Raw genomic sequence first — 23,594 nt, 5'->3', positions numbered from 1 at the left:
ACCTGGCTTAGGCAATTTGCAGCATTTTGAAGACCTTGTTTTCTGTCCTTTTTATACAAAGAGGTGTTTAGCTTCCCAATATAAAAATGGACAGTCTAATGAAAATTAAACTTTCATTATTCAGATCTTCCCAATTTACTTTTATCATCAAATGTCAGCAGTGAGATAAGGGGGCAGTCTGCAGAAGCTTAGATGTATTAATATAACAGTGTTGGTTATGCAAAACTGGGGAATGGGTAATAAAGAGATTATCTATCTGAAGTAGACTGTCCCTTTAAGTTATTTTTTCATTGTTGAATATTTTTGTAAAACAATTATTCTTTTACTGAAAACAAAAAATTTGATTGGGAATTGTATCAAGTTCTCATGCAAAAAATAGATTTCTAACATGCATTTTATATCATGTTATATGTGTGATATAAATTTATACGTTTAATATCACTTTCTCTTTTCAGTACTTGTTAACGGAGTTTAACACAGCACTAAGAAATAAAATTCCACTGTGGCCCACTTCAATTGATACATGGAACTATATGTGATTTAATGGCTATTATATTCACTGCATCTTCATTATAGCAATTCTTTTAATAAATAACAAAATAAAGACATATTAATTCCCGTGCCTGAGTACCACCTATGATATAATTACCACTGGTTGTGGAACCAGCATCTAGAAAATTATATCATTTTTTGTAGTATAATTAATCAGATAATTGTAAAAAAAACTGTCTTCGTGATATTTTTTCGTTCTTTAATCTAAAAGACTAAATCTAAAAAGATTTTTTTATAAATGGATTTTTCTTTGCTGAATAAACCAACTGTAGGAGGTGGCAATGAACAACAAATCGCTAGGTATTAGTTGCACTTCCTGTTAGATTCATTCTGAAACAGATTTTACATAAATGTTTTTTGCTTGAAAGGGCTTAAAGGGACATTAAACCGCCGGGAACAAATACATTAGCATGGTTACTACTGATCATGTATTTTTGTTTCCTACAGCTCTCTTTATAGCTATTCTTCTATTTTTATCCATTAAAGGAATATGAAACCCACATTTTTTCTTTTAGAATTCAGATAGATAGAGCATGTCATTTTAAATAGCTTTATAATTTACTTCTATTATCAATTTTTCTTTGTCCTCTTAGTGTCTTTTGTTGAAAAGCAGGGACATGTATGCTTAGGAACCCCCTCTCTATTATGCACGCTTGGGTTGCACCGATACCGATACTAGTATCGGTGCCGATACCAAGTATTTGCATGAGTACTTCTACTCATGCAAATGCACCGATACTTAAACCGATACTTCCACTTCCTACCCATACGCTATCTTGTGGAGTTTTTCAAACTGCATGTTCCCATTTAATTTTAAGCTGTAGTGGAGACTCAACTAAAAATGGTTCAATTCTGTTCAGCCAATGCAAATTGCTACTGTATTGTATTATTTTAAGAGAGATCACTGTACCTCGTTCAGACAAACCCCTGAAGTACTGGGCAGTTAATAAACAGAGGCTCTGGCCAAAATGGCCCAAAATTATCTTTCTGCCCCATGCAGTAGTGCTGAAAGTGAACGACTGTTCAGCTTAGAATCAAACGACATTAGCAGAAACAGACGTATAGCTGAACATACAGAGATGCTTCTGTTCCTTAAAAAGAACTTGCCACTAACTTTTGAAAAATTATTATAATTGCTAGATTGTCTGTTATACTGCTAGTTCTTATCTTGCACAATTATGCTCAAAACATACTGTACTCTGAGGAACATCCTTAGCTTATATAATTACAGGAAGAGTGTTCATAGGAAAAATTAAGTTAATTCCCATGAACACACATCTTACAATAATAGGACTAGATTTAGATTACATTTGATATATAAGATTTACCAATGCTCTGTTCACATTTCCAACTCAATAGACTTAAATGGAGTTGGACATGCAATGAGAGCATTGGTAAAGCTTACCTGTCAAATGTAAGCTAGCCCATAGTGCAACTCAATAAACTTAAATGGAGTTGGACATGCAATGAGAGCATTGGTAAAGCTTACCAGTCAAATGTAAGCTAGCCCATAGTGTTCCCCATGTTTAAACAGTGCACTGGTATATTTTTTACTGTATTGCACTTTTGGTTGGTTGTGATATTACATTTGTTATTTATTGTTATTATGAATATATTTTAATGTAATATTGTTATTTATAAACATGCTCTGTGAAATTTCTTTGAGTTTTTACAACTTTGTGACAACAAGCAAATAAAACTGTTTTATTATTTCATAATGTCTTTTGAGTTACAGTTCTTCATAATTATAAAGAAGCTATCTTAACTCATTAGTCGGTATTGTGCTTGGGACACTGTCACATGACTTTAAAAAGTATCGGTAATTGGTATCGGTGTGTATTTAAAAAAATCGGTACTTGTACTCAGTCTTAAAAAAAAACATAATTTATGCTTACCTGATAAATTTATTTCTCTTGTAGTGTAGTCAGTCCACGGATCATCCATTACTTATGGGATATATTCCCTTCCCAACAGGAAGTTGCAAGAGGATCACCCAAAGCAGAGCTGCTATATAGCTCCTCCCCTCACATGTCATATCCAGTCATTCGACCGAAACAAGACAAGAAAGGAGAAACCATAGGGAGCAGTGGTGACTGGAGTTTTAATTAAAATTTAGATCTGACTTAAAAAAGACAGGGCGGGCCGTGGACTGAATACACTACAAGAGAAATAAATTTATCAGGTAAGCATAAATTATGTTTTCTCTTGTTAAGTGTATTCAGTCCACGGATCATCCATTACTTATGGGATACCAATACCAAAGCTAAAGTACACGGATGATGGGAGGGACAAGGCAGGAACTTAAACGGAAGGAACCACTGCCTGTAGAACCTTTCTCCCAAAAACAGCCTCCGAAGAAGCAAAAGTGTAAAATTTGTAAAATTTTGAAAAAGTGTGAAGCGAAGACCAAGTTGCAGCCTTGCAAATCTGTTCAACAGAGGCCTCATTCTTAAAGGCCCAGGTGGAAGCCACAGCTCTAGTGGAATGAGCTCTAATTCTTTCAGGGGGCTGCTGTCCAGCAGTCTCATAGGCTAAACGTATTATGCTACAAAGCCAAAAGGAGAGAGAGGTTGCCGAAGCTTTTTGACCTCTCCTCTGTCCAGAGTACACGACAAACAGGGAAGAAGTTTGACGAAAATCTTTAGTTGCCTGTAAATAGAACTTCAGGGCACGGACTACGTCCAGATTATGCAAAAGTCGTTCCTTCTTTGAAGAAGGATTAGGACATAATGATGGAACAACAATCTCCTGATTGATATTCCTGTTAGAAACTACCTTAGGTAAAAACCCAGGTTTAGTACGCAGAACTACCTTGTCTGAATGGAAAATTAGATAAGGAGAATCACAATGTAAGACAGATAACTCAAGAGACTCTTCGAGCCGAGGAAATAGCCATCAAAAACAGAACTTTCCAAGATAAAAGCTTAATATCAATGGAATGAAGGGGTTCAAACGGAACCCCTTGAAGAACTTTAAGAACCAAGTTTAAGCTCCACGGAGGAGCAACAGTCTTAAACACAGGCTTAATCCTAGCCAAAGCCTGACAAAAAGCCTGGACGTCTGGAACTTCTGCCAGACGTTTGTGTAAGAGAATAGACAGAGCAGAAATCTGTCCCTTTAACGAACTAGCAGATAAGCCCTTTTCTAAACCCTCTTGTAGAAAGGACAATATCCTAGGAATCCTAATCTTACTCCATGAGTAACTCTTAGATTCGCACCAATATAAATATTTACGCCATATCTTATGGTAAATTGTTCTGGTAACAGGCTTCCGTGCCTGTATTAAGGTATCAATAACTGACTCAGAGAAGCCACGCTTTGATAGGATCAAGCGTTCAATCTCCATGCAGTCAGCCTCAGAGAAATTAGATTTGGATGGTTGAAAGGACCTTGTATTAGAAGGTCCTGCCTCAGAGGCAGAGACCATGGTGGACAGGACGACATGTCCACTAGGTCTGCATACCAGGTCCTGCGTGGCCACGCAGGCGCTATCAGAATCAGTGATGCTCTCTCCTGTTTGATCTTGGCAATCAGTCGAGGTAGCAGCGGAAATGGTGGAAACACATAAGCCATGTTGAAAACCCAAGGGGCTGCCAGAGCATCTATCAGCGCCGCTCCCGGGTCCCTGGACCTGGATCCGTAACAAGGAAGCTTGGCGTTCTGGGGAGACGCCATGAGATCCAGTTCTGGTTTGCCCCAACGATGAATCAGTTGAGCGAAGATCTCCGGATGAAGTTCTCACTCCCCCGGATGAAAAGTCTGGCGACTTAGAAAGTCCGCCTCCCAGTTCTCAACGCCTGGGATGTAGATCGCTGACAGGTGGCAAGAGTGAGACTCTGCCCTGCGAATTATCTTTGAGACTTCCAACATCGCTAGGGAACTCCTGGTTCCCCCTTGATGGTTGATGTAGGCCATAGTCGTGATGTTGTCTGACTGAAATCTGATGAACCTCAGTGTTGCTAACTGAGGCCAAGCTAGAAGAGCATTGAATATTGCTCTCAACTCCAGAATATTTATTGGGAGGAGTTTCTCCTCCTGAGTCCATAATCCCTGAGCCTTCAGGGAGTTCCAGACTGCGCCCCAACCTAGAAGGCTGGCATCTGTTGTTACAATTGTCCAATCTGGCCTGCGAAAGGTCATCCCCTTGGACAGATGGACCCGAGAAAGCCACCAGAGAAGAGAATCTCTGGTCTCTTGATCCAGATTTAGTAGAGGGGTCAAATCTGAGTAATCCCCATTCCACTGACTTAGCATGCATAATTGCAGAGGTCTGAGATGCAGGCGCGCAAATGGTACTATGTCCATTGCCGCTACCATTAAGCCGATTACTTCCATGCACTGAGCTACTGACGGGCGTGGAATGGAATGAAGGACACGGCAAGCATTCAGAAGCTTTGATAACCTGGTAAATCTTCATCTCTATAGAATCTATAAGAGTCCCCAGGAAGGGAACTCTTGTGAGTGGTAATAGAGAACTCTTTTCCACGTTCACCTTCCACCCATGCAACCTCAGAAATGCCAGAACTATCTCTGTATGAGACTTGGCAATTTGAAAACTTGACGCTTGTATCAGAATGTCGTCTAGGTACGGAGCCACCGCTATGCCTCGCGGTCTTAGCACCGCTAGAAGTGAGCCCAGAACCTTTGTAAAAATTCTCGGGGCCGTAGCTAACCCGAAGGGAAGAGCTACAAACTGGTAATGCCTGTCTAGAAAGGCAAATCTTAGGTACCGATAATGATCTTTGTGAATCGGTATATGAAGGTAGGCATCCTTTAAGTCTACTGTGGTCATGTATTGACCCTCTTGGATCATGGGTAGGATGGTTCGAATAGTTTCCATTTTGAATGATGGAACTCTTAGGAATTTGTTTAAGATTTTTAAGTCCAAGATTGGTCTGAAGGTTCCCTCTTTCTTGGGAACCACAAACAGATTTGAGTAAAAACCTTGCCCTTCTTCCGTCCGCGGAACTGGGTGGATCACCCCCATTACTAAGAGGTCTTGTACACAGCGTAGAAATGCCTCTTTCTTTATTTGGTTTGCTGATAACCTTGAAAGATGAAATCTCCCTTGTGGAGGAGAAGCTTTGAAGTCCAGAAGATATCCCTGAGATATGATCTCCAATGCCCAGGGATCCTGGACATCTCTTGCCCAAGCCTGGGCGAAGAGAGAAAGTCTGCCCCCCACTAGATCCGTTTCTGGATAGGGGGCCCTCTCTTCATGCTGTCTTAGGGGCAAAAGTAGGTTTTCTGGCCTGCTTGCCCTTGTTCCAGGACTGGTTAGCTTTCCAGCCCTGTCTGTAACGAGCAACAGTTCCTTCTGTTTTGGAGTGGAGGAAGTTGATGCTGCTCCTGCCTTGAAGTTACGAAAGGCACGAAAATTAGACTGTTTGGCCTTTGATTTGGCCCTGTCCTGAGGAAGAGTATGACCCTTACCTCCAGTAATGTCAGCAATAATTTCTTTCAAGCCGGGCCCGAATAAGGTCTGCCCCTTGAAAGGAAAATTAAGCAATTTAGATTTAGAAGTCACGTCAGCTGACCAGGATTTAAGCCATTGCGAATCCGGAGTTCTTAGCCGTTAGTTTGGTTAAATGTACAACGGCATCAGAAACAAATGCATTAGCTAGCTTAAGTGCTTTAAGCTTGTCCATAATCTCATCCAATGGAGCTGTGCGAATGGCCTCTTCCAGAGACTCAAACCAGAATGCCGCCGCAGTAGTGACAGGCGCAATGCATGCAAGGGGCTGTAAGATAAAACCTTGTTGAACAAACATTTTCTTAAGGTAACCTTCTAATTTTTTATCCATTGGATCCGAAAAAGCACAACTATCCTCCACCGGGATAGTGGTACGTTTAGCTAAAGTAGAAACTGCTCCCTCCACCTTAGGGACCGTCTGCCATAAGTCTCGTGTGGTGGTGTCTATTGGAAACATTTTCCTAAATATCGGAGGAGGGGAAAAGGGCACACCGGGTCTATCCCACTCCTTGCTAATAATCTCTGTAAGCCTTTTAGGTATAGGAAAAACGTCAGTACACACCGGTACCGCAAAGTATCTATCCAGCCTACATATTTTCTCTGGAATTGCAACCGTGTTACAATCATTCAGAGCCGCTAATACCTCCCCTAGCAATACACGGAGGTTCTCAAGCTTAAATTTAAAATCTCTGAATCCGGTCTCCCTGGATCAGATCCGTCACCCACAGAATGAAGCTCTCCGTCCTCATGTTCTGCAAATTGTGACGCAGTATCGGACATGGCTCTCACATCATCAGCGCGCTCTGTCCTTAACCCAGAGCTATCGCGCTTGCCTCTTAATTCTGGCAATTTAGATAATACCTCTGTCATAACAGCAGCCATGTCTTGCAAAGTGATTTGTATGGGCCTCTCTGATGTACTTGGCTCCACAATATCACGCGCCTCCTGAGCGGGAGGCGAAGGTACTGACACGTGAGGAGAGTTAGTCGGCATAACTTCCCCCTCGTTGTCTGGTGATAATTTCTTTACAGATAAAGATTGACTTTTATTCAAAGTGACATCAATACACTTAGTACACATATTTCTATGGGGCTCCACATTGGCCTTCAAACATAGTGAACAAACAGATTCATCTGTGTCAGACATGTTTAAACAGACTAGAAAGCTTGGAAAATCCTTTCAAATAAGTTTACAAGCAATATAAAAAACGCTACTGCGCCTTTAAGAAGCACAAAAAATTGTCACGGTTGAAATAACAATGAACCAAATCAGTTATAGCAACCAAATTTTCACAGTAAATGTATTAAGTTAGCAAAGCATTGCACCCACTAGCAAATGGATGATTAACCCCTTAATACCCAAAACGGATAATCAATTTAACAATTAACGTTTTTATCACAGTCAAACACACTGTCACAGGTCTGCTGTGACTGATTACCTCCCTCAAAATGAATTTTGAAGACCCCTGAGCTCTCTAGAGACGTCCTGGATCAAGGAGGAAGAAGCAGGAAGACTGTGACTGAATTTTTACTGCGCAAAAAAGCGCTAAAATAGGCCCCTCCCACTCATATTACAACAGTGGGAAACCTCAGTTAACCGTTTCTATGCAGAAATATACGACAGCCATGTGGAAAAAATCATGCCCCAAAAGATTTATCACCAAAGTACCTCACAAAAACGAATAACATGCCAGTAAACATTTAAACATACATTTTAAAAGTTAGGTAGTGTTATTAATAAGCCTGCTACCAGTCGCTTCTACTGCAGTTAAGGCTCAATCAGTATTAACAGTATTTTCTTAGTCAAATTCCATTCCTTAGAAAATTATTTATTGCACATACATTCATCAGCCTGATACCAGTCGCTATTGCATTTAAGGCTGTACTTACATTAAATCGGTATCAGCAGTATTTTCTTAGTCAATTCCATTCCTTAGAAAAATATTCTACTGCACATACCTGATCTGCCCGCATGCTATTCCCTTTCTGAAGTTACCCCACTCCTCAGAATGTGCGAGAACAGCCAGTGGATCTTAGTTACTTCTGCTAAGATCATAGAAAACGCAGGCAGATTCTTCTTCTAAATACTGCCTGAGAGAAAAAAACAGCACACTCCGGTGCCATTTAAAATAACAAACTTTTGATTGAAGAAATAATTAAGTATAAAAACTCCACACTCCTCTCACACCTTCCTACTATGTTGAGAGTTGCAAGAGAATGACTGGGTATGACATGTGAAGGGAGGAGCTATATAGCAGCTCTGCTTTGGGTGATCCTCTTGCAACTTCCTGTTGGGAAGGGAATATATCCCATAAGTAATGGATGATCCGTGGACTGAATACACATAACAAGAGAAATGGTATCGGTGCAACCCTAATACACGCTAAACTGAATTGCACTAAACGGCTTGTCAAGAAGACAACAATATCAATGCTTTTGTCCCTGGGGCAAAAATACATATGCTCCAAGATGGTGGCGCCCAGTGTGAAGATGCTAAACTTCACTAACCAGCACTTGTAAAGGGTTAAACTAAGAGAACAGCTTTAAAGTGATGGTCTACTGCACAATTATTATTTTTTAATAGATAGATAATCCCTTTATTACCCATTGCCCAGTTTTGCATAACCAACATTGTTATATTAATATACTTTTTACCTCTGTGATTATCTTGTATCTAAGCCTCAGCAGACTGACTTATTTCAGTTCTTTTGACAGACTTGCAATTTAGTCAATCAGTGCCGACTCTTAAATAACTCTACGGGAGTGATCACAATGTTATCTATATGGCACACAGGTACTAGCCACGTCTAACTAAAACAAAACGGCAAAAATGCACTGAGATAAGAGACGGCCTTCAAGGGCTTATAAATTAGCATGTAAGCCTATCTAGGTTTAGATTTCAACTAAAAATGTCAAGAGAACAAAGCAAATTTGATGATAAAAGTAAATTGGAAAGGTGTTTACAATTGTATGCCCTATCTGAATCGTGTAAGTAATTTTGACTAGACTGTCCCTCTAAAATAAGTAGAAACCATTCTGTTGTAGTTGTGCAACAGTTTAATGTCCTTTTAATATTTTTAACTGCAGCTTGTTCATATGCATGATAGAATGCTTTTGATTACAATGTCCCTTTAAGGAAGCATGGAAAAAATTGAATTGGTAGAGTCATTCATTAGATCTATCACAGCACATTAAAAAGACAATTTCTTCTGTCATACGGCAGATGTGCTAACTTGAGACAGTTGCAACTGTGACATGACGTGTCCATCACACTTATTTATTGTATAAGTGGTGCCCACAATTATACTGAGGGCCGGTCACTAATCGTGGGATTGGCTGTGGGCCACATTATGCTAAAGATAACATTACAAATTTAAATTAATGTATGGACGATTTTTTAGCTGAACATTACATATGACATTTGTTATGATTAATGAATTTTTAATTTAAAAAGAGACCTGAAACCCAAAATGTTTCTTTCATTATACAGATAACGTATACAAATTTTAAATAATTTTCCAGTTTACTTCTATTATATAATTTGCTTATTCTCTTGGTATCCTTTGTTGAAAGGTATACCTTGGTAGCCTCAGGAACTGGAAGCTAGCTGCTGATTGGTGGCTGTGCATATATTCCTCTTGTCATTTGCTTATTTATGTGTTCAGCTAGCTCCTAGTAGTGTGATGCTGTTCCTTCAATAAAAGGATACCAAGAAACTGAATCACAAATGATAATAGAAGTAAATTGGAAAGTTGTTTAAAAATGTTTGTTCTTATCTGAATAATGAAAGAGAAATTATGGGTTTCATGTCCCTTTAACTATATGTACTGGTCAAATTAACCAAATTCACTATTAATACATAGGCTTAATTTCCTAATGAGCATTGCACAGCTACTTTTTGATAATAAATGACTGATATCTGTTTTCTGTTGACTGGTGCTGAAGACCACACAAAAACCATTAGAGGGCCAGATATGGCCCCTGGGCCATACTTTGGCCGTCTCTGCTCTATATGATTAAAATCATGCCGTACACAAATACTGCATTTTAGGTACCAAAATATTTTCAATGTACAATCATTTGCAATTTCATTACAGATATTTTTAGTTTTCGCTTTAAAGCTTACCTGGTTCCCTTCCAGCTCTGCGCCCTCCTGTTCAAAGTCACTAGGGGAAGGCGCTTTCCTCCTGTTTGCTTTGCGATTATCAGAGATTTTCCCTTTATCTCCATTGTTTTGGGATACAGAATAACTTCCATTTTCTGCTTGGCTTTCCCGGCGATGCGGCTCCAACTGTTTAACAGAGTCTGTGGTTACCCTATTAACTGTTGTACTACTTAATTCTGTTTGACTTGTCCTTAAGTGTGCTACAGACTCTGTTTCACTTATCCTCTTTAAATTGTTGCCGTCAGTAGTGCTGGCCCTGGATGAAACAGCTGACCCTGGTGGAACACTGGGTGCAACCGATGGATCTGTCATTTGTTTAGGAGCTGAGGTTGCAGAAAAAGTGACTGCCGAGTTGTTCTGGTTAAATGTTAAAGTGCTATTGCTGTTTTGTCTTGAGAAGTTAGGAGAGGAGCCGCCATAACCGGATTCATTGGAAGACTGGCTTCCCACTGACACGTCAGAGTGACTACGCCGAGGATTGTACGGCTTCAGGAATGAGCTATAAACAAAACCTTTTGTCACTGGGGAGACAAAAGGACAAAACAGTATGGTTAGATAATGCACTGATAAGCCAGATTTACAAAGCTTGACAAAGACTGTTTAAAAGGATAATGCGTTGTAAAATGCTCTCCCCTTATAATTCCCAATGATTAATTTTGCCTGCTGGGATGTATTAAACTGCTTACAAATTACTCCTTTACCTTTATGTTGTCATTTGAGATTGCTGTTTTTGCCTTCTGAAACCGGAACATATACTGAAAATTTTCAATAATACAGTAATGGGTACAGGAAAGCTACGCAAACAAGAGACAGCGGAAGATATCTGCTGCCCATTGGGGGTGGGAGAGGTAGGTACCAACGTAAATTTTCAATTGTTGTAAGTATTGGATTTTGTCTATACAGAGAAATATGTTAAGAAGGCTTTATGTATTTATGTGTATATATATATATATATATATATATATATATAAACACAAAGTCAGCTCTCTTTCAAATAATAAAACTTTTAATATATAAATATAAACCTAAAGGAACAATTTACCAAAATTTTTAATACTCTGCAGCTAGTATAACATTTTTTTAGAGGTATTTTATAACACAAGTTGGCAAAATAAACAGTGATGGTATAGAGTAATGTTTTATTTTCGCAATTTAAGGGCAGTAATATTCTGGAATCTGTCTAAATTGTCACTAAGTTAATTTGTAACTTCAGAATATCATTTAATTAAAAAATGTTTTTTTCATTCCCAAGAATAAATTGCTAAAAAGTGGCGCAAATCAAACAAATCAACACTAAAGACAAAATGTAAGTACTGTTTTTCGACAGGTCACAATCATGGGGCATATATTTACCTAGGCCAACTAGATCTGTGCCTAAGGCAGCAAGATTTAGGAGTAGATAGGTAATTTAATTGCATAATGCCTCCCTTCCCCTACACTCGTCAAATGTTCTATTTATTTATTTTATTATAAATCAATGATTCCTGGTTTTTTAGAAGGGGTGTATGTGTCTGTGGCTTATGAAAATTATGTATGTCAAATATAAGCTAGAACTGTTGGGATTTAGGGGGTTGCGGTTTCCCAATGCCTAGGGCAGCATAAAAGCTAAATACACCACTTACTACTGAAGTATTTTAGCTCTCTCCCCAGCTCAACAAATACAAATGGTCAGGAAACAAGAGATTGGTAAAATTTATGAAATTAAGGGGTCGATCAAAATCCTTTAGAAAAAAAACATCAAATGAGATATCTACAAAATCCCCCATAGACATTAATGGGCATTTTAAATGCAGCTTTCTACAGGATTGCGATTAACCCCTAAGTGCCTTGACCAGAGTTTATGGTGTTATATAAAGTAAAACAAATGTTTTCCATTCAAGCATTAAACTTTAGAGATGTTTTCCTCTACAGTTTGTATTCTACTGTAACATATTTTTCTAATGTTGGTAATGTGTATTCCTACAGGAATACACACAACACTTTGCAAGTCCTTCTGCATAAACACAGTTGCACATGCGCACAAACCATGTTTAATAGAACCACAAAATAATTCCACCTCTTTCAAACATAAATCTGTGAAAATGTCAGCCAATACTGTACCAGATAGAGCGCCACAGTGTACTACTTATGTGTTTAGGAGCCGTACAGAATGCTTATGAAGTGGGAGGAAAGCGTGAAATTCATAGATATACAGAGTTAAACACATACCTCCATTGTCAACGAGCCATCGATTCTGGCTTCCCATTGGGTCCTGCTGTTTAATGACGCCGACAAGATCCCCCTCCAGTACAGAGACATCCAAATCCTGAGCTGCATTGAAGTTGCGGTCGGCTTGGTAAAGTTTTTCGGGCGGGTACCTCGCAAGGACGATAACTCTATGTTCATCCATTTGTGGGACATATTTTGACTGCGGAAAAGAGTTTTATGTTAGTGAGTTATTCTTTATCCTGCGCACTTTAAAGATTTATACCCCGTATTACAGTCAAACACTCACTGGACGTGGGACAGCTTTTCTTGCAGATTGGCGTTCCATAGTTTTTCTCTCAAAAGGTTTCTTGGAAGGTGGAGGGTTTTCAGGGAAAAATGTGAAGACCTGCAGTTGTTGCAGAACTTTAGCGTGTTCTTCTTGGAACACGGCAATGAGGTTCCCCTCCCTGCCACCTACTCCCAGCAACTGGAAAATGAAGAACAGGTAGGGGTGTTAAAATGGCAAATGTGAAATTGAACATGGATTTTCTTTTCTAGGTTATAAAGCTTAAAAATAATATTAAAAAAAATGAATGAATATAGAGAGACACCTTTAAACAAGTCTTGTCAAATAAAAGCCAGAGAGGGACTTATGATTTCTTTTTTTTTATTATTATTAAGGGGACATTAAATTGCACATTTTGTTTTCTTCCTGTCCCTGTGTTCTCCTATTTAACCATTTACAGGTACCTATTGGTAAAGCTCCACATCTATAAACCGCCATCTTGGAGCTTAGGTATTCTTGCACTCTGACAGAAGCGGTGCATATTCACAAATCAGTGACGTTGCCTGAGATTTGACAGCTGTCTTGTGCTATTAAAGTTACAGAGTGAAAGCTTTGAGGTGGCTGCATTGCTCTATATTATTCATGCAAACTTTTTTTCCCACATATATTATGGGCAAAATGTATCATCATAATCGCCGCTTGAGATGCTGTCATTCTACGGCGAAATTGAACACTGCACAAGAGGTTTCTTGTGCAACACCACTTCCGGCTCTGGAACAACCAATTGCACAAGTGCAGGCCATGTCAATCATTGTGAACGAGCAAGTGTCAGGGGAAGTGAACTCGCCACCTCTGAGGTAGCAGAGAGTCAAAAGAAGCAGCTTGTTTCTTAAATATGTGGATGCAGGCTTGCTCATGTGAGCCTCCTCCGCATAGCCTCAAAAGCTGCAAATGCAGCTTCATACATTTAGCACTATATACCGTTCAAACTGTGTATACAAATGTGGAAATATAAACCTCCAGCACTGTATTGTGTGTGCTAACCCAAGCGCATGATACAGCTGTGAAAAAGCCAGCAACATCGCTGCTCTGTGAAAGTTCACAACTTCTGTCACAGCGTGCAAAAGAATACGTGAGCTCCATGATGGCTGCACTCAGTATGAAAATGCTGCAAGTGCAAAGGGTAAAAATAACAATAGTATGGAGAATAGTAACCATTATGTTAAAGTTGTGTCCAGCAGTTTAATGTTCCTTTTATGATAGTTCACTTTGCTATATGTGAAGTTAGTTTGGAGGCACGGCAAAAGGGTTTAACGCAAAGTTAAAGTACCGCTTGGGAGCTGCATAGCACTGCTGACTCTGAGCGGACCTGGGGGTCACCCAATCAGCAGCAGTAGTCACACGACTGGGACCTATGACCACTGCAGCTGTGTCTGCTCTAAACCAGCAGTGCTTTGCTGCTCCTGAGTGGTACTTTAACTATGTGTTTGCTAAAGTTTGCTATAGTTAAAATTAAATGCTCTAATTAGAGTAACTAATGTTTCCACTATAATGGCTCATTAAATAAGGATTTCCAGGATATTCAAAACCTTTTTGGTTAACAGCAAAATGAACATTTTCAGCGTATTCATTTTTCTATACTTACAGTCAGAAGTGGTTTCAGTTCTTCCAAGGCAAGCTTGACAAAATCACAGTGAGCACTGGCATAACCACGCACACAGCCGGCAAACAGTTCCTTGGCATAGTTGTGGAATTTGGGTAGCTCGTCAAGCAGTTGGGCATTTAAGGCTTCATAATTATTCCGAGCAGACTGAAGTTCTTCCAACGTTCTCTTGTCCTTCAGCTTTTCTGCTTTCTCTGTGCAATTGTGGAAATCCAGGAGTTTGTCAAAGCGTTTCTGCACCAGCTTGTGAGGTCCGGCAAACATATTAAGCAGCTGATTCAGAGGCGATATCACTAACCTCTCTGTCCTTTCTTTCTGTTAGAGAGAACAACTGGAATTAAGATGCTTTACATAACAAAATATATGGCTCTAAAATAGCCGTATGCCACATCCATCAATTTTTATCCAACCTAACAGCATTGTTCTAAAGAAATCTTTGAAACATTAATATATATATATATATATAAATAGATAATGAAAGTATATTGCAAAGTTTTTTAATATATATTATTTATCATTTTAAATTACCATTTCAAAGTGTTTAATGTCCCTTTAAGCTCAAAATGCAACTCTCCATTTAAACAGTAAAAAAAAGATATATATGTTGCAATACTCTATTTTCCCTGCTTGTAACTTAGACCTAAAAGTATGTTCTAAACTGTCCCAAAGAGGCTGCAGTGCATCTTGTAGGATTCTGAAATCTCACCCTGCAACATGCTACACAGTGACTCAGTAGCGGACCTACTCAATAGAGGGCCCAGGTGCAAGATTTTTTTGGGGCCCCCCCAAAGGTAACTTAGTAAAAAGCAAAAATAATAAAATACATAGGTGAACCTGCAACTTGCAGTAATAAAAGGCTTCTCTGCATTAGGATTGTATACATTCTACGTACGCCTATGTATAGGCTGGCTGTTATGGGTCCCCTCCAGCTCTCGGGCCTTGGTGCCACTGCATCTGCTGCACCAATGGTAATTCCGCCCCTGCAGTGACTGTTTGATCAACGGAGGAGCACTAATTGTTCACCACAGAGGAAATAATATTTAAATTATAAAAATGCTTGGCTAGAAATGTAAAAAATGAAATGTGCATGGGTATATTTAAATGTTAACAAGAAGCATTTTTGCAATTTATTTTCATTATCAAAAAGGATTCTAGTAAATGTGATGTTTTTTTTCCCAGCAGCATACACACATATGCTGTGAGTGCCCATGCACCAGTATTCAAACACAACACCTTCTCAGAGAACCAACAGTGACTTGTACGACACAAAATAAGTCTTCACTGAAGCAATACACAGAACCGCCAGCTCTCTGCGCAGACATGGTGTTTGAATGCTGATCCTTTAGTCACATGTAGCATATGTGCGTATCCCGCTGAAACAGCAATAACAGGGATAGGCAAAATGAATCTTTCATGATTCAGATAGGGAATGTCATTTTAAACAACTTTCTAATTTACTATTAGCATCAAACTTGCTTTGTTCTCTTTGTTGAAAGCTAAACCTAGGTAGGCTCATATTCTGATTTCTAAGCCCTTGAAGGCCGCCTCTTATCTCAGTGCATTTGGACAGTTTTTCACGGCTAGATAGCACAAGTTCATGTGTGCCATATAGATAACATTGTACTCACTCAAGTGAACTTACCTAGGAGTCAGCAGTGATTGCCTAAAATGCAAGTCTGTCAAAAGTACTGAAATAAGGGGGCAGTTTGCAGAGGCTTAGATACAAGTAAATCACAGAGGTAAAAAGGATATTAATATAACAGTGTTAGTTAGTTATGCAAAACTGGGGGATGGGATTATCTATCTTTTTAAACAATAAAAAATCTGGAGTAGACTGTCCCTTTAATGAAGCTTTAAATGGACAGTGTACTGCAAATGTGTCTACTATTTAATTTGTTCCCAATTAACCATTTTACCTGCTGGAGTGTATTTAATGGTTTACAGATTTTGTAACCTAGGCTTTAATAATAATGACAACTGCCTAAACCAGCTATTTCACTTACAGCATTTGCAAGTTACAGAATTAGATTTTTGGCCTCTCTAAGGACAGTGAGGACTAGCACAAGTTTTAGACAAAAGCGGCGGGTTTTTAAGGTGCTTTAAAGAATTTTCATTGGCTGATAAGCAGAACGGACACCGCTTCATCAGCAGACAGTGTCACATGACCCCCCCCCCCCCAATACATTTTTAAAACGCTCTTCTTAGTTGCAACAGAGAAAAGGAACAAAATACGTTAAGATCCCTTTAAACTAGTTTTACAACCATAGTGCCATTCTCTCTGACAGCTTGATTAAGGTCCTGCCCTGTAATATTTTATTGCTATGCACTAAACAGATAAACAGAGCCAGTCATATAAATATAATCATAAGCACAGTGTAAAGGTCACCACCAGACACTCCGCGTATCATATGTTTACAGTAATACAGCAGGGTAAAGTACTTACAAAGTCGGTAAATAGCTTCTCGCTGATGTGCCGATGGACTTTCTGAAACTTCTCCAGGTCACTGGTTCCTTTGTCTGCATATAAATCCCACATGCTCATAGCAGCCAGCACTTTCACACAGGCAGATTCCTAGTACCAAGAGAGAGTTAAAGGGGCGTCACTGGCTGGTTATAGCTGGAAAGATTTACTATCCAGAATAAGCATTTTTAATACTTCAAAGTGTTTACTGTTCCTTTAAAAGGAAACTGTACTCAAACTTCTATCATGGATATAAAATAGCAGCATTTAAAAAAGAAGCTACCTATCAGCCAATGAGCACTGGAAGTACCCATTAGCCAATCAGTATTAGCAGGAAGTATACACCTGATTTTACTTTACAGCTGTCAAGCATAAATTTATAACATCTTTAAATACTGATATTTCATATGAGATATTTAAAAAGAAGTGGGAATTTTAGCCTAGTCTATAAGTAGATTTTGTAAGGGTAAAAGTACCTTAACAAGTATTTTACAAACATCATATCCCAAGATGATTATTCACAAAATCATAGAAAGTTTTCAGTACAAAATACTTTTTTTAAATTTATTTTCAATTTGCAAACTTGAAATTGTTCTTTACTCAAACATACACGTATATCCGATACTTATAAATATATATCAATGTATATGTAGACAAAATTGATCAATAAAGCATTAAGACTCCCAGAACACAAATAATTTTAACATACTGTACCTATATAAATGTATAGGTTTCTGTATCAAAAGTAGGAAATGACTTACCCTGACATGCTGTAAATAGACTGAAAGATCCCGAATGAACGATTTAATCAACCTCTCTTGCATTCTGAAGTTTTTCTCTGTCTCTTCAAATACTTCATCTTTAATCTATTTAAAATGACCAAATATACATATTTTTATCCCAAAATTTAAGATAAACATTTTTTTTAAAAGTTATTATTAAAGACACAAGTGACATCCGAATTCTCCAAATTTGCAGAGGTTTAACCCCTGCCATCTGATTCACAAATATTATAATTGTCAATACATTAGGCTAAATATATATATTTTTTATTAGTTCCTGGTTTTACTAAACAATCCTTATCTCAATGTGACTGTGGGAGCATTCTGTAATAATAGTCTATGGGGCCAGCATAGTTATTTGGTGCAGTGCTTTAAATGGAAAGTTTACCATCCTTGTAAGATCTCATTCAAGTGTTCAAATATATATAAAAAATCATAATCGTAAACCCGCCATCCCCTGCGATTTTTATTTGTGGTGATGTAACCAATTAATTGATGACATCACACATGATATCACCAATGACATCACAAAATGGCATCAGTTCTGACATCCTCATACATTAAATGACTTTAACTGTGACATTGTCTACATATATGCTACATACAGATATAATACAGAATATAAATACATTTGAATAATAAAGATCTGACACATAGGCCAGCTAATTCTGTTACCTGAGGGGCAAAGCCGGTGAGGTGCTTGAGGTGGCTGCTGACTCGATTGGATTTCTTGATGATTGAGTGGATGTTGAGTTTGGATATTTTGTCAATCAGACTGTCGTCATCACTCTTACGGTATTTTACAACTGTCAAGATTAAAAACAGCAGACTTGCAATTATGCTGCTTTCTCTCAGCAATGTTTGTTTAAATTGAGTTTAGTTCTATTTAAAGGGACATGAACCCAAAATGTTTTTTTTTTAAGATTTAGCTAGAACATGCAATTTTAAACCACCTTCCAATCTACTTCTATTATCTAATTTGCTTTGTTATTTTGTTATCCTTTATTGAAAATAATACCTAGGTAGGTTCAGGAGCAAAGCAAAGCACTACTGGGAGATAACTGCTGATTGGTGGCTGCACATATATGTTATCTTGTTATTGGCTTATCTGATGTGTTCAACTAGCTCCCAGTAATGCATTGCTGCTCCTTCAAAGGATACCAAATGAACAAAGTAAATATATTAATAGAAGCAAATTGGAAAGTTGTTTAAAATGGTATGCTCTATCTGAATCACACAAAAAAATAATTGCAGCTGCATGTCCCTTTAATCTTACAAAGAGGGCATCATGAATAAAACAAAATCACCAATTGAATATTTAAAAACATTTCTGCCTGAAAAGTTAAACCTTTCCGATGCTGTATGCTCACTACTCATCGCTACAGGAAAATGATTCACAATAAGGGTAATTAGCAGAGCTCTATTAGTGCACAGTGACTGGGTCTCTTTCAACATTAAAAAACAAAAGCGTTTAACTCAGGACAGGATCATGCGTTTCAAATGTTTTCTCACATCTCCTTTATTATTTGCTGTTAACACCTGAGGAAGTGCAGGTACATTTCCTCTACAAATTCATATTTATTCTAAATTTCTCAGAAATTCTCCTTTCTCCTGAATTCACCACTTGCCCCGTCATGGCAGCTCTCCTAAACCTCTATAGATACACAGTATATGATGAGATGTGTTCAACTCCTACCTGATCATAGATTCCCTTTCTATTTAAGACAATTATTATCCTCATATCTGCCCCAGATGCTACAGCTGAAAAAGTTACTTGATGTATCACTAAAGTTACTAATACAAAGTTTCAAGCCATTGTGCAATTTGTAGGATTGTTACAAGAGCTGTACCCAACGGTTTCTTCTTCTGCAATTCAACTCTTTTTTAAAAAGGACATTCCAGCCAAAATTGGAATCCATGTGGATGCATTTCAGTTTTGGATTGAAGCATTTTAGTATTATAAATGTGTATTTAAAGGGACACTGAACCCAAATTTTTTCTTTCGTGATTCAGATAGAGCATGCATTTTTAAGAAACTTTCTAATTTACTCCTATTATCATTTTTTTTTCGTTCTCTTGCTATCTTTATTTGAAAAGAAGGCATCTAAGTAAAAAAAAAAATTGGTTTAGGACTCTGGACAGCACTTTTTATTGGTGAATGAATTTATCCACCAATCAGCAAGAACAACCCAGGTTGTTCACCAAAAATGGTCCGGCATCTAGACTTACATTCTTGCATTTCAAATAAAGATACCAAGAGAATGAAGAACATTTGATAATAGTAAATTAGAAAGTTTCTTAAAATTTCATGCTCTATCTGAATCATGAAAGAAAAAATTTGAGTTCAGTGTCCCTTTAATATGTACCATGCAAGAGCATTTAAACACCGAACTTGCTCAGAGAGCCTAAGGTGCGTTACCATATGGCACTGACTCAATTTGTTATTTGCCGACATGATACAAGTGAGCTGCTGCAGTAATTAAAATGCTGGTGCATTGAGAATATCGAGCTATTCTTCACATGCACATAAAAATGCTTACTCTAGAACAGTAATAAATTTGACTAGAAGCATTTTTGCCAATACATGTATATTGCAAATATGTTTCTATTCAATAATATCATTTATCTATGTGCATGTAAATTTTAACCGTAATGTCCCAGTTCTCTCAAGAAACATTTCAACAGCCAAACTACTAAATAGATGACCCACTAACTCCTCCCAAAACCAGAGCCTTTTAATTTAATTATCAGTAGATTTTTTTTCCCAGAGAAATTTGAGCATGTGAAATGTATCTTGTGACAGCGACCAGTCAATTACAACTAATATACATAAATACTGTGAACTCTTGCACATGCTCAGTAGAATCTGTTGCCTCTGAATGTGGGTATGTAAAAAGATGGGAGTACAAATTGATAATGGAAATGAATTGGAAAGCTGTTTAAAATTACATACTCTATCTAAATCATGTCCCTTTAATAATTTATTGCAAATTACAAGGAGTCGCAGTAACAAGCATCCATTGATCTTTGATTCTTGAAAAACACTGTAAATGCAGAGCTTTTCTTATACATACTGCAGCATTTACGGATAAGAAGGGATGTTTGCAGTATTAGAAGAGAAAAAAAATAAACATACCCAAGTCCTTCCTGCGTTTGTATTCATTGATGTTGACGTTTATTTCTCTGACAGCCACCACAGCTTCTTTCAGAGGGACTTTGTCTAGGTGGGCATCTGGGGTGGCACTGAGAAGTTCCATTAGGAGTAAAGGGTATCGCATAATCCTCTGTACCGGTTTAATTAGGAAAGAACCCAGATTAATGTAGTTTGTACAGCCCCTGTAAAGTGAATGAGGAATAATTAACCATCAATGTAATCACTTCAATTAGATGCTTTATAAAATTGAACTAATAAGCCCTGGACCATTTATATCTGCACTAAATCCCCATTATGCTTATCCTTAAATGAAGTCCTCCAAATGAAAACAAACTTCAAAATAAAACCGTTCAGAATGGTTATCATTACTTTGAATCAATATTCCAATAAGTCTTGTTTGTACAAAACTACTGGTAATGGCTGCCTATTTGAATTTAATTGAACATATCAAGTTTATGATTCAAAATAAAACATTATTTACATCTTAGAACAGGTCAAACACTCACCATTCTATGTACAGACATCTGTATAGGCAGAAAGAACAAAGAGGGAAAAAAAAGAAAGAAATTAGTGGTTACTAACTATAACTATCCTTCAAAAATGATTGAAAACACATTGAAAATCACAATCACCTAGAGTGAGATTTAATGGAGATATCTTTTATTCATCATCTTAGACTGATGTCTGACTGGAACTTGCTGACAAAGTTATATTGGATGTAGCAAAAAAGTTATTTTAAAATGAATATTGTTTCTGGCCACTTTGAAATGGCTGCCAAGCTCAGCCCACTGACATCACAAAATAACTATTTTTACTGTTCCTGGTGCATGATATAGAAAAGGTGCAGGAAGCTGTTTGCAGCTTAATCTAAGGTAAAACTTTAAGATTACTAAAGTGTAGTCTGTCCCTTTAACTATGAGTTGAACCCTTGCAAAGCTCTGATCAAGAGCTGCAATGCATTGCTAATCATGAGAGGACCAATGAGCCAATCAAGAGTGACATATGCATGTAGCAGACAATCATAGGCTGTGCTCTACTCAGAAACATTACTGAACCCTACCTGGTGGAGTATAACCCTTTGCAAACAGAATTAATTTAATATTAAAATTCTCTATTATTACAAAAAAGAGGTTACTTAAAATTTAGATACAAAAATTCAAAGTTTTTTTCTTTTTTTTCATTAAATAAAAATTGTACGTTATCTTTTGTCTAATAAAATAAAATTCAGCAGAAGAGTCCTGATCTTACTTTATGATTTCCATGCAGTCTACGAGGTGTTTCTGGAACTTGTCATCCTTTTCATAAACCTCTAAAACGGCAATAGTCTCTTCATGATTCTGGCAATATTCTTTGTACACATTCTCTATTTCTGTGCGATGGTCCAGAAAAACCAAACCTTAAGTAGTAGAAATAAGCAATGAAAAAGATCATGATGTATATTTCCACCAAATGAAGCATAACAGAATTCTGTAGATAATGCCACAAGCAACTGTATGATGAGCAATAAGGCACTCTGGGGACACAGATCAGAATAAATTCCTTTTACAATATTTCACCAATACAACTACATCTAGATGATTAAGTTTATATTTGTATAGATTATTTTATTCAAATGTATCTGAGCATATAATTTTTTCTTGTGCATGTTCCCAGATTTCATATATCACATGTGCATTGTGTCTAAAGGAGATTCTGAATGAACGAATACGGGTGGAAACATTACAAAGGACATTGTAATATTCTGGAAAAAAAATTAAAAACAATTTAATCCGACATCCAAATATGATTAAAGGGATACTAAGCCCACATTTGTTTTCATTCCTGCTTTTTAAATAAATATAGCAAGAGAATGAAGAAAGGAGCAAATTAGAAAGTTGCTTAAAATTGCCTTCTTTATCTGAATCAAAGAAAAAAAAATTGGGTTTAGTGTACCTTTAAGGCATATTTTAACAAAGTTAAGAATCATCTGCTTTCAATAAATGTGGTCTTGTAAATAATTTACTGAAAGTGGAGCAATAAACATTTAAAATAATTTATAAATATAGGCAAAGAACACCAGCAATTTACACCTCAACGATCAGCGACATACCCTGCAGGAGGAAGGGAGGTTGTAATAGCGTTTATTGCCGCCGGTGGCGAGACCCACGCAATTACTGGCCCAAAATACCTTAAGGACCAGCAACGTACAGGGTACATCGTAGTCATTTAGAGGTTATGTATGAATTATTGGTTAAATCAGTGTTAAAAAAAGTTCAGAATGTCAATACAAAAATCCAAATTTTCAACAACTTTCCAATGTAATTCTATTATCTAATTTGCTTTCTTCTCTTGTTATCATTTGTTGAAAAGCATACATAGGTAGGCTCAGGAGCCACATCTACTGGGAGCTAGCTGCTCATTGATGGCTATCATATGTCATTGGCTGACTCAATGTTTTCAGTTAGCTCTCAGTAGTGCAATGCTGCTTGTTCAACAAAGAATACCAAGAAATCGAGGCAAATTTGATAATGGAAGTAAATTGGAAAGTTGTTTAAAACTATGTGATCTATCTGAATAGTGAAAGAAACCATGTAGGTGTTGTGCCTTAAATAGATAAGCAATAAATAAATACTTACCAATGGAATCTGAATGCTCTAAAGTTGCTAGAAATTTCTTAGAAACCTCAATAACTGAATAGATGTTTCCAAAAAGGACATCAAAATCCACATTAGCCATCTATTAAATGAAAAACAGAATTTTTTATTAAATACAGCAGAATTGCATAATCAACAAATGCACAATAAAAAGACAATTCACTAGCAATTACCAGGGACATAACTACAGGGGTCGCAGAGGGCTCAACTGAGACTGGGCCCACAAAGTACCAACTCAT

General features: G+C 37.6%; 1 protein-coding gene across 2 annotated transcripts in view; it reads right to left on the bottom strand.

Annotated features, from left to right (window-relative positions):
- The window catches only part of DNMBP (dynamin binding protein), a 270,386-nt gene that overhangs the window by 2,480 nt on the left and 244,312 nt on the right, over nt 1-23,594 (bottom strand). For both annotated transcript variants that reach the window (XM_053692530.1, XM_053692531.1), the window contains 11 exons: nt 23,338-23,437; nt 21,971-22,118; nt 21,229-21,246; nt 20,705-20,904; nt 18,244-18,374; nt 17,548-17,652; nt 16,769-16,897; nt 14,308-14,640; nt 12,684-12,863; nt 12,398-12,596; nt 10,151-10,710 (listed from right to left, as the gene is read on the bottom strand). In XM_053692530.1, coding sequence (XP_053548505.1) covers nt 10,151-10,710; nt 12,398-12,596; nt 12,684-12,863; nt 14,308-14,640; nt 16,769-16,897; nt 17,548-17,652; nt 18,244-18,374; nt 20,705-20,904; nt 21,229-21,246; nt 21,971-22,118; nt 23,338-23,437 — 2,103 coding nt within the window. The remainder of the gene's footprint in view (nt 1-10,150; nt 10,711-12,397; nt 12,597-12,683; nt 12,864-14,307; nt 14,641-16,768; nt 16,898-17,547; nt 17,653-18,243; nt 18,375-20,704; nt 20,905-21,228; nt 21,247-21,970; nt 22,119-23,337; nt 23,438-23,594) is intronic.

This window comes from Bombina bombina, chromosome 9 (assembly GCF_027579735.1).
Source record: "Bombina bombina isolate aBomBom1 chromosome 9, aBomBom1.pri, whole genome shotgun sequence".
Lineage (NCBI taxonomy): Eukaryota > Metazoa > Chordata > Amphibia > Anura > Bombinatoridae > Bombina > Bombina bombina.
The sequence above is the reverse complement of the archived record's forward strand: the minus strand, read 5'-3'. Positions and strand labels throughout refer to the sequence as shown.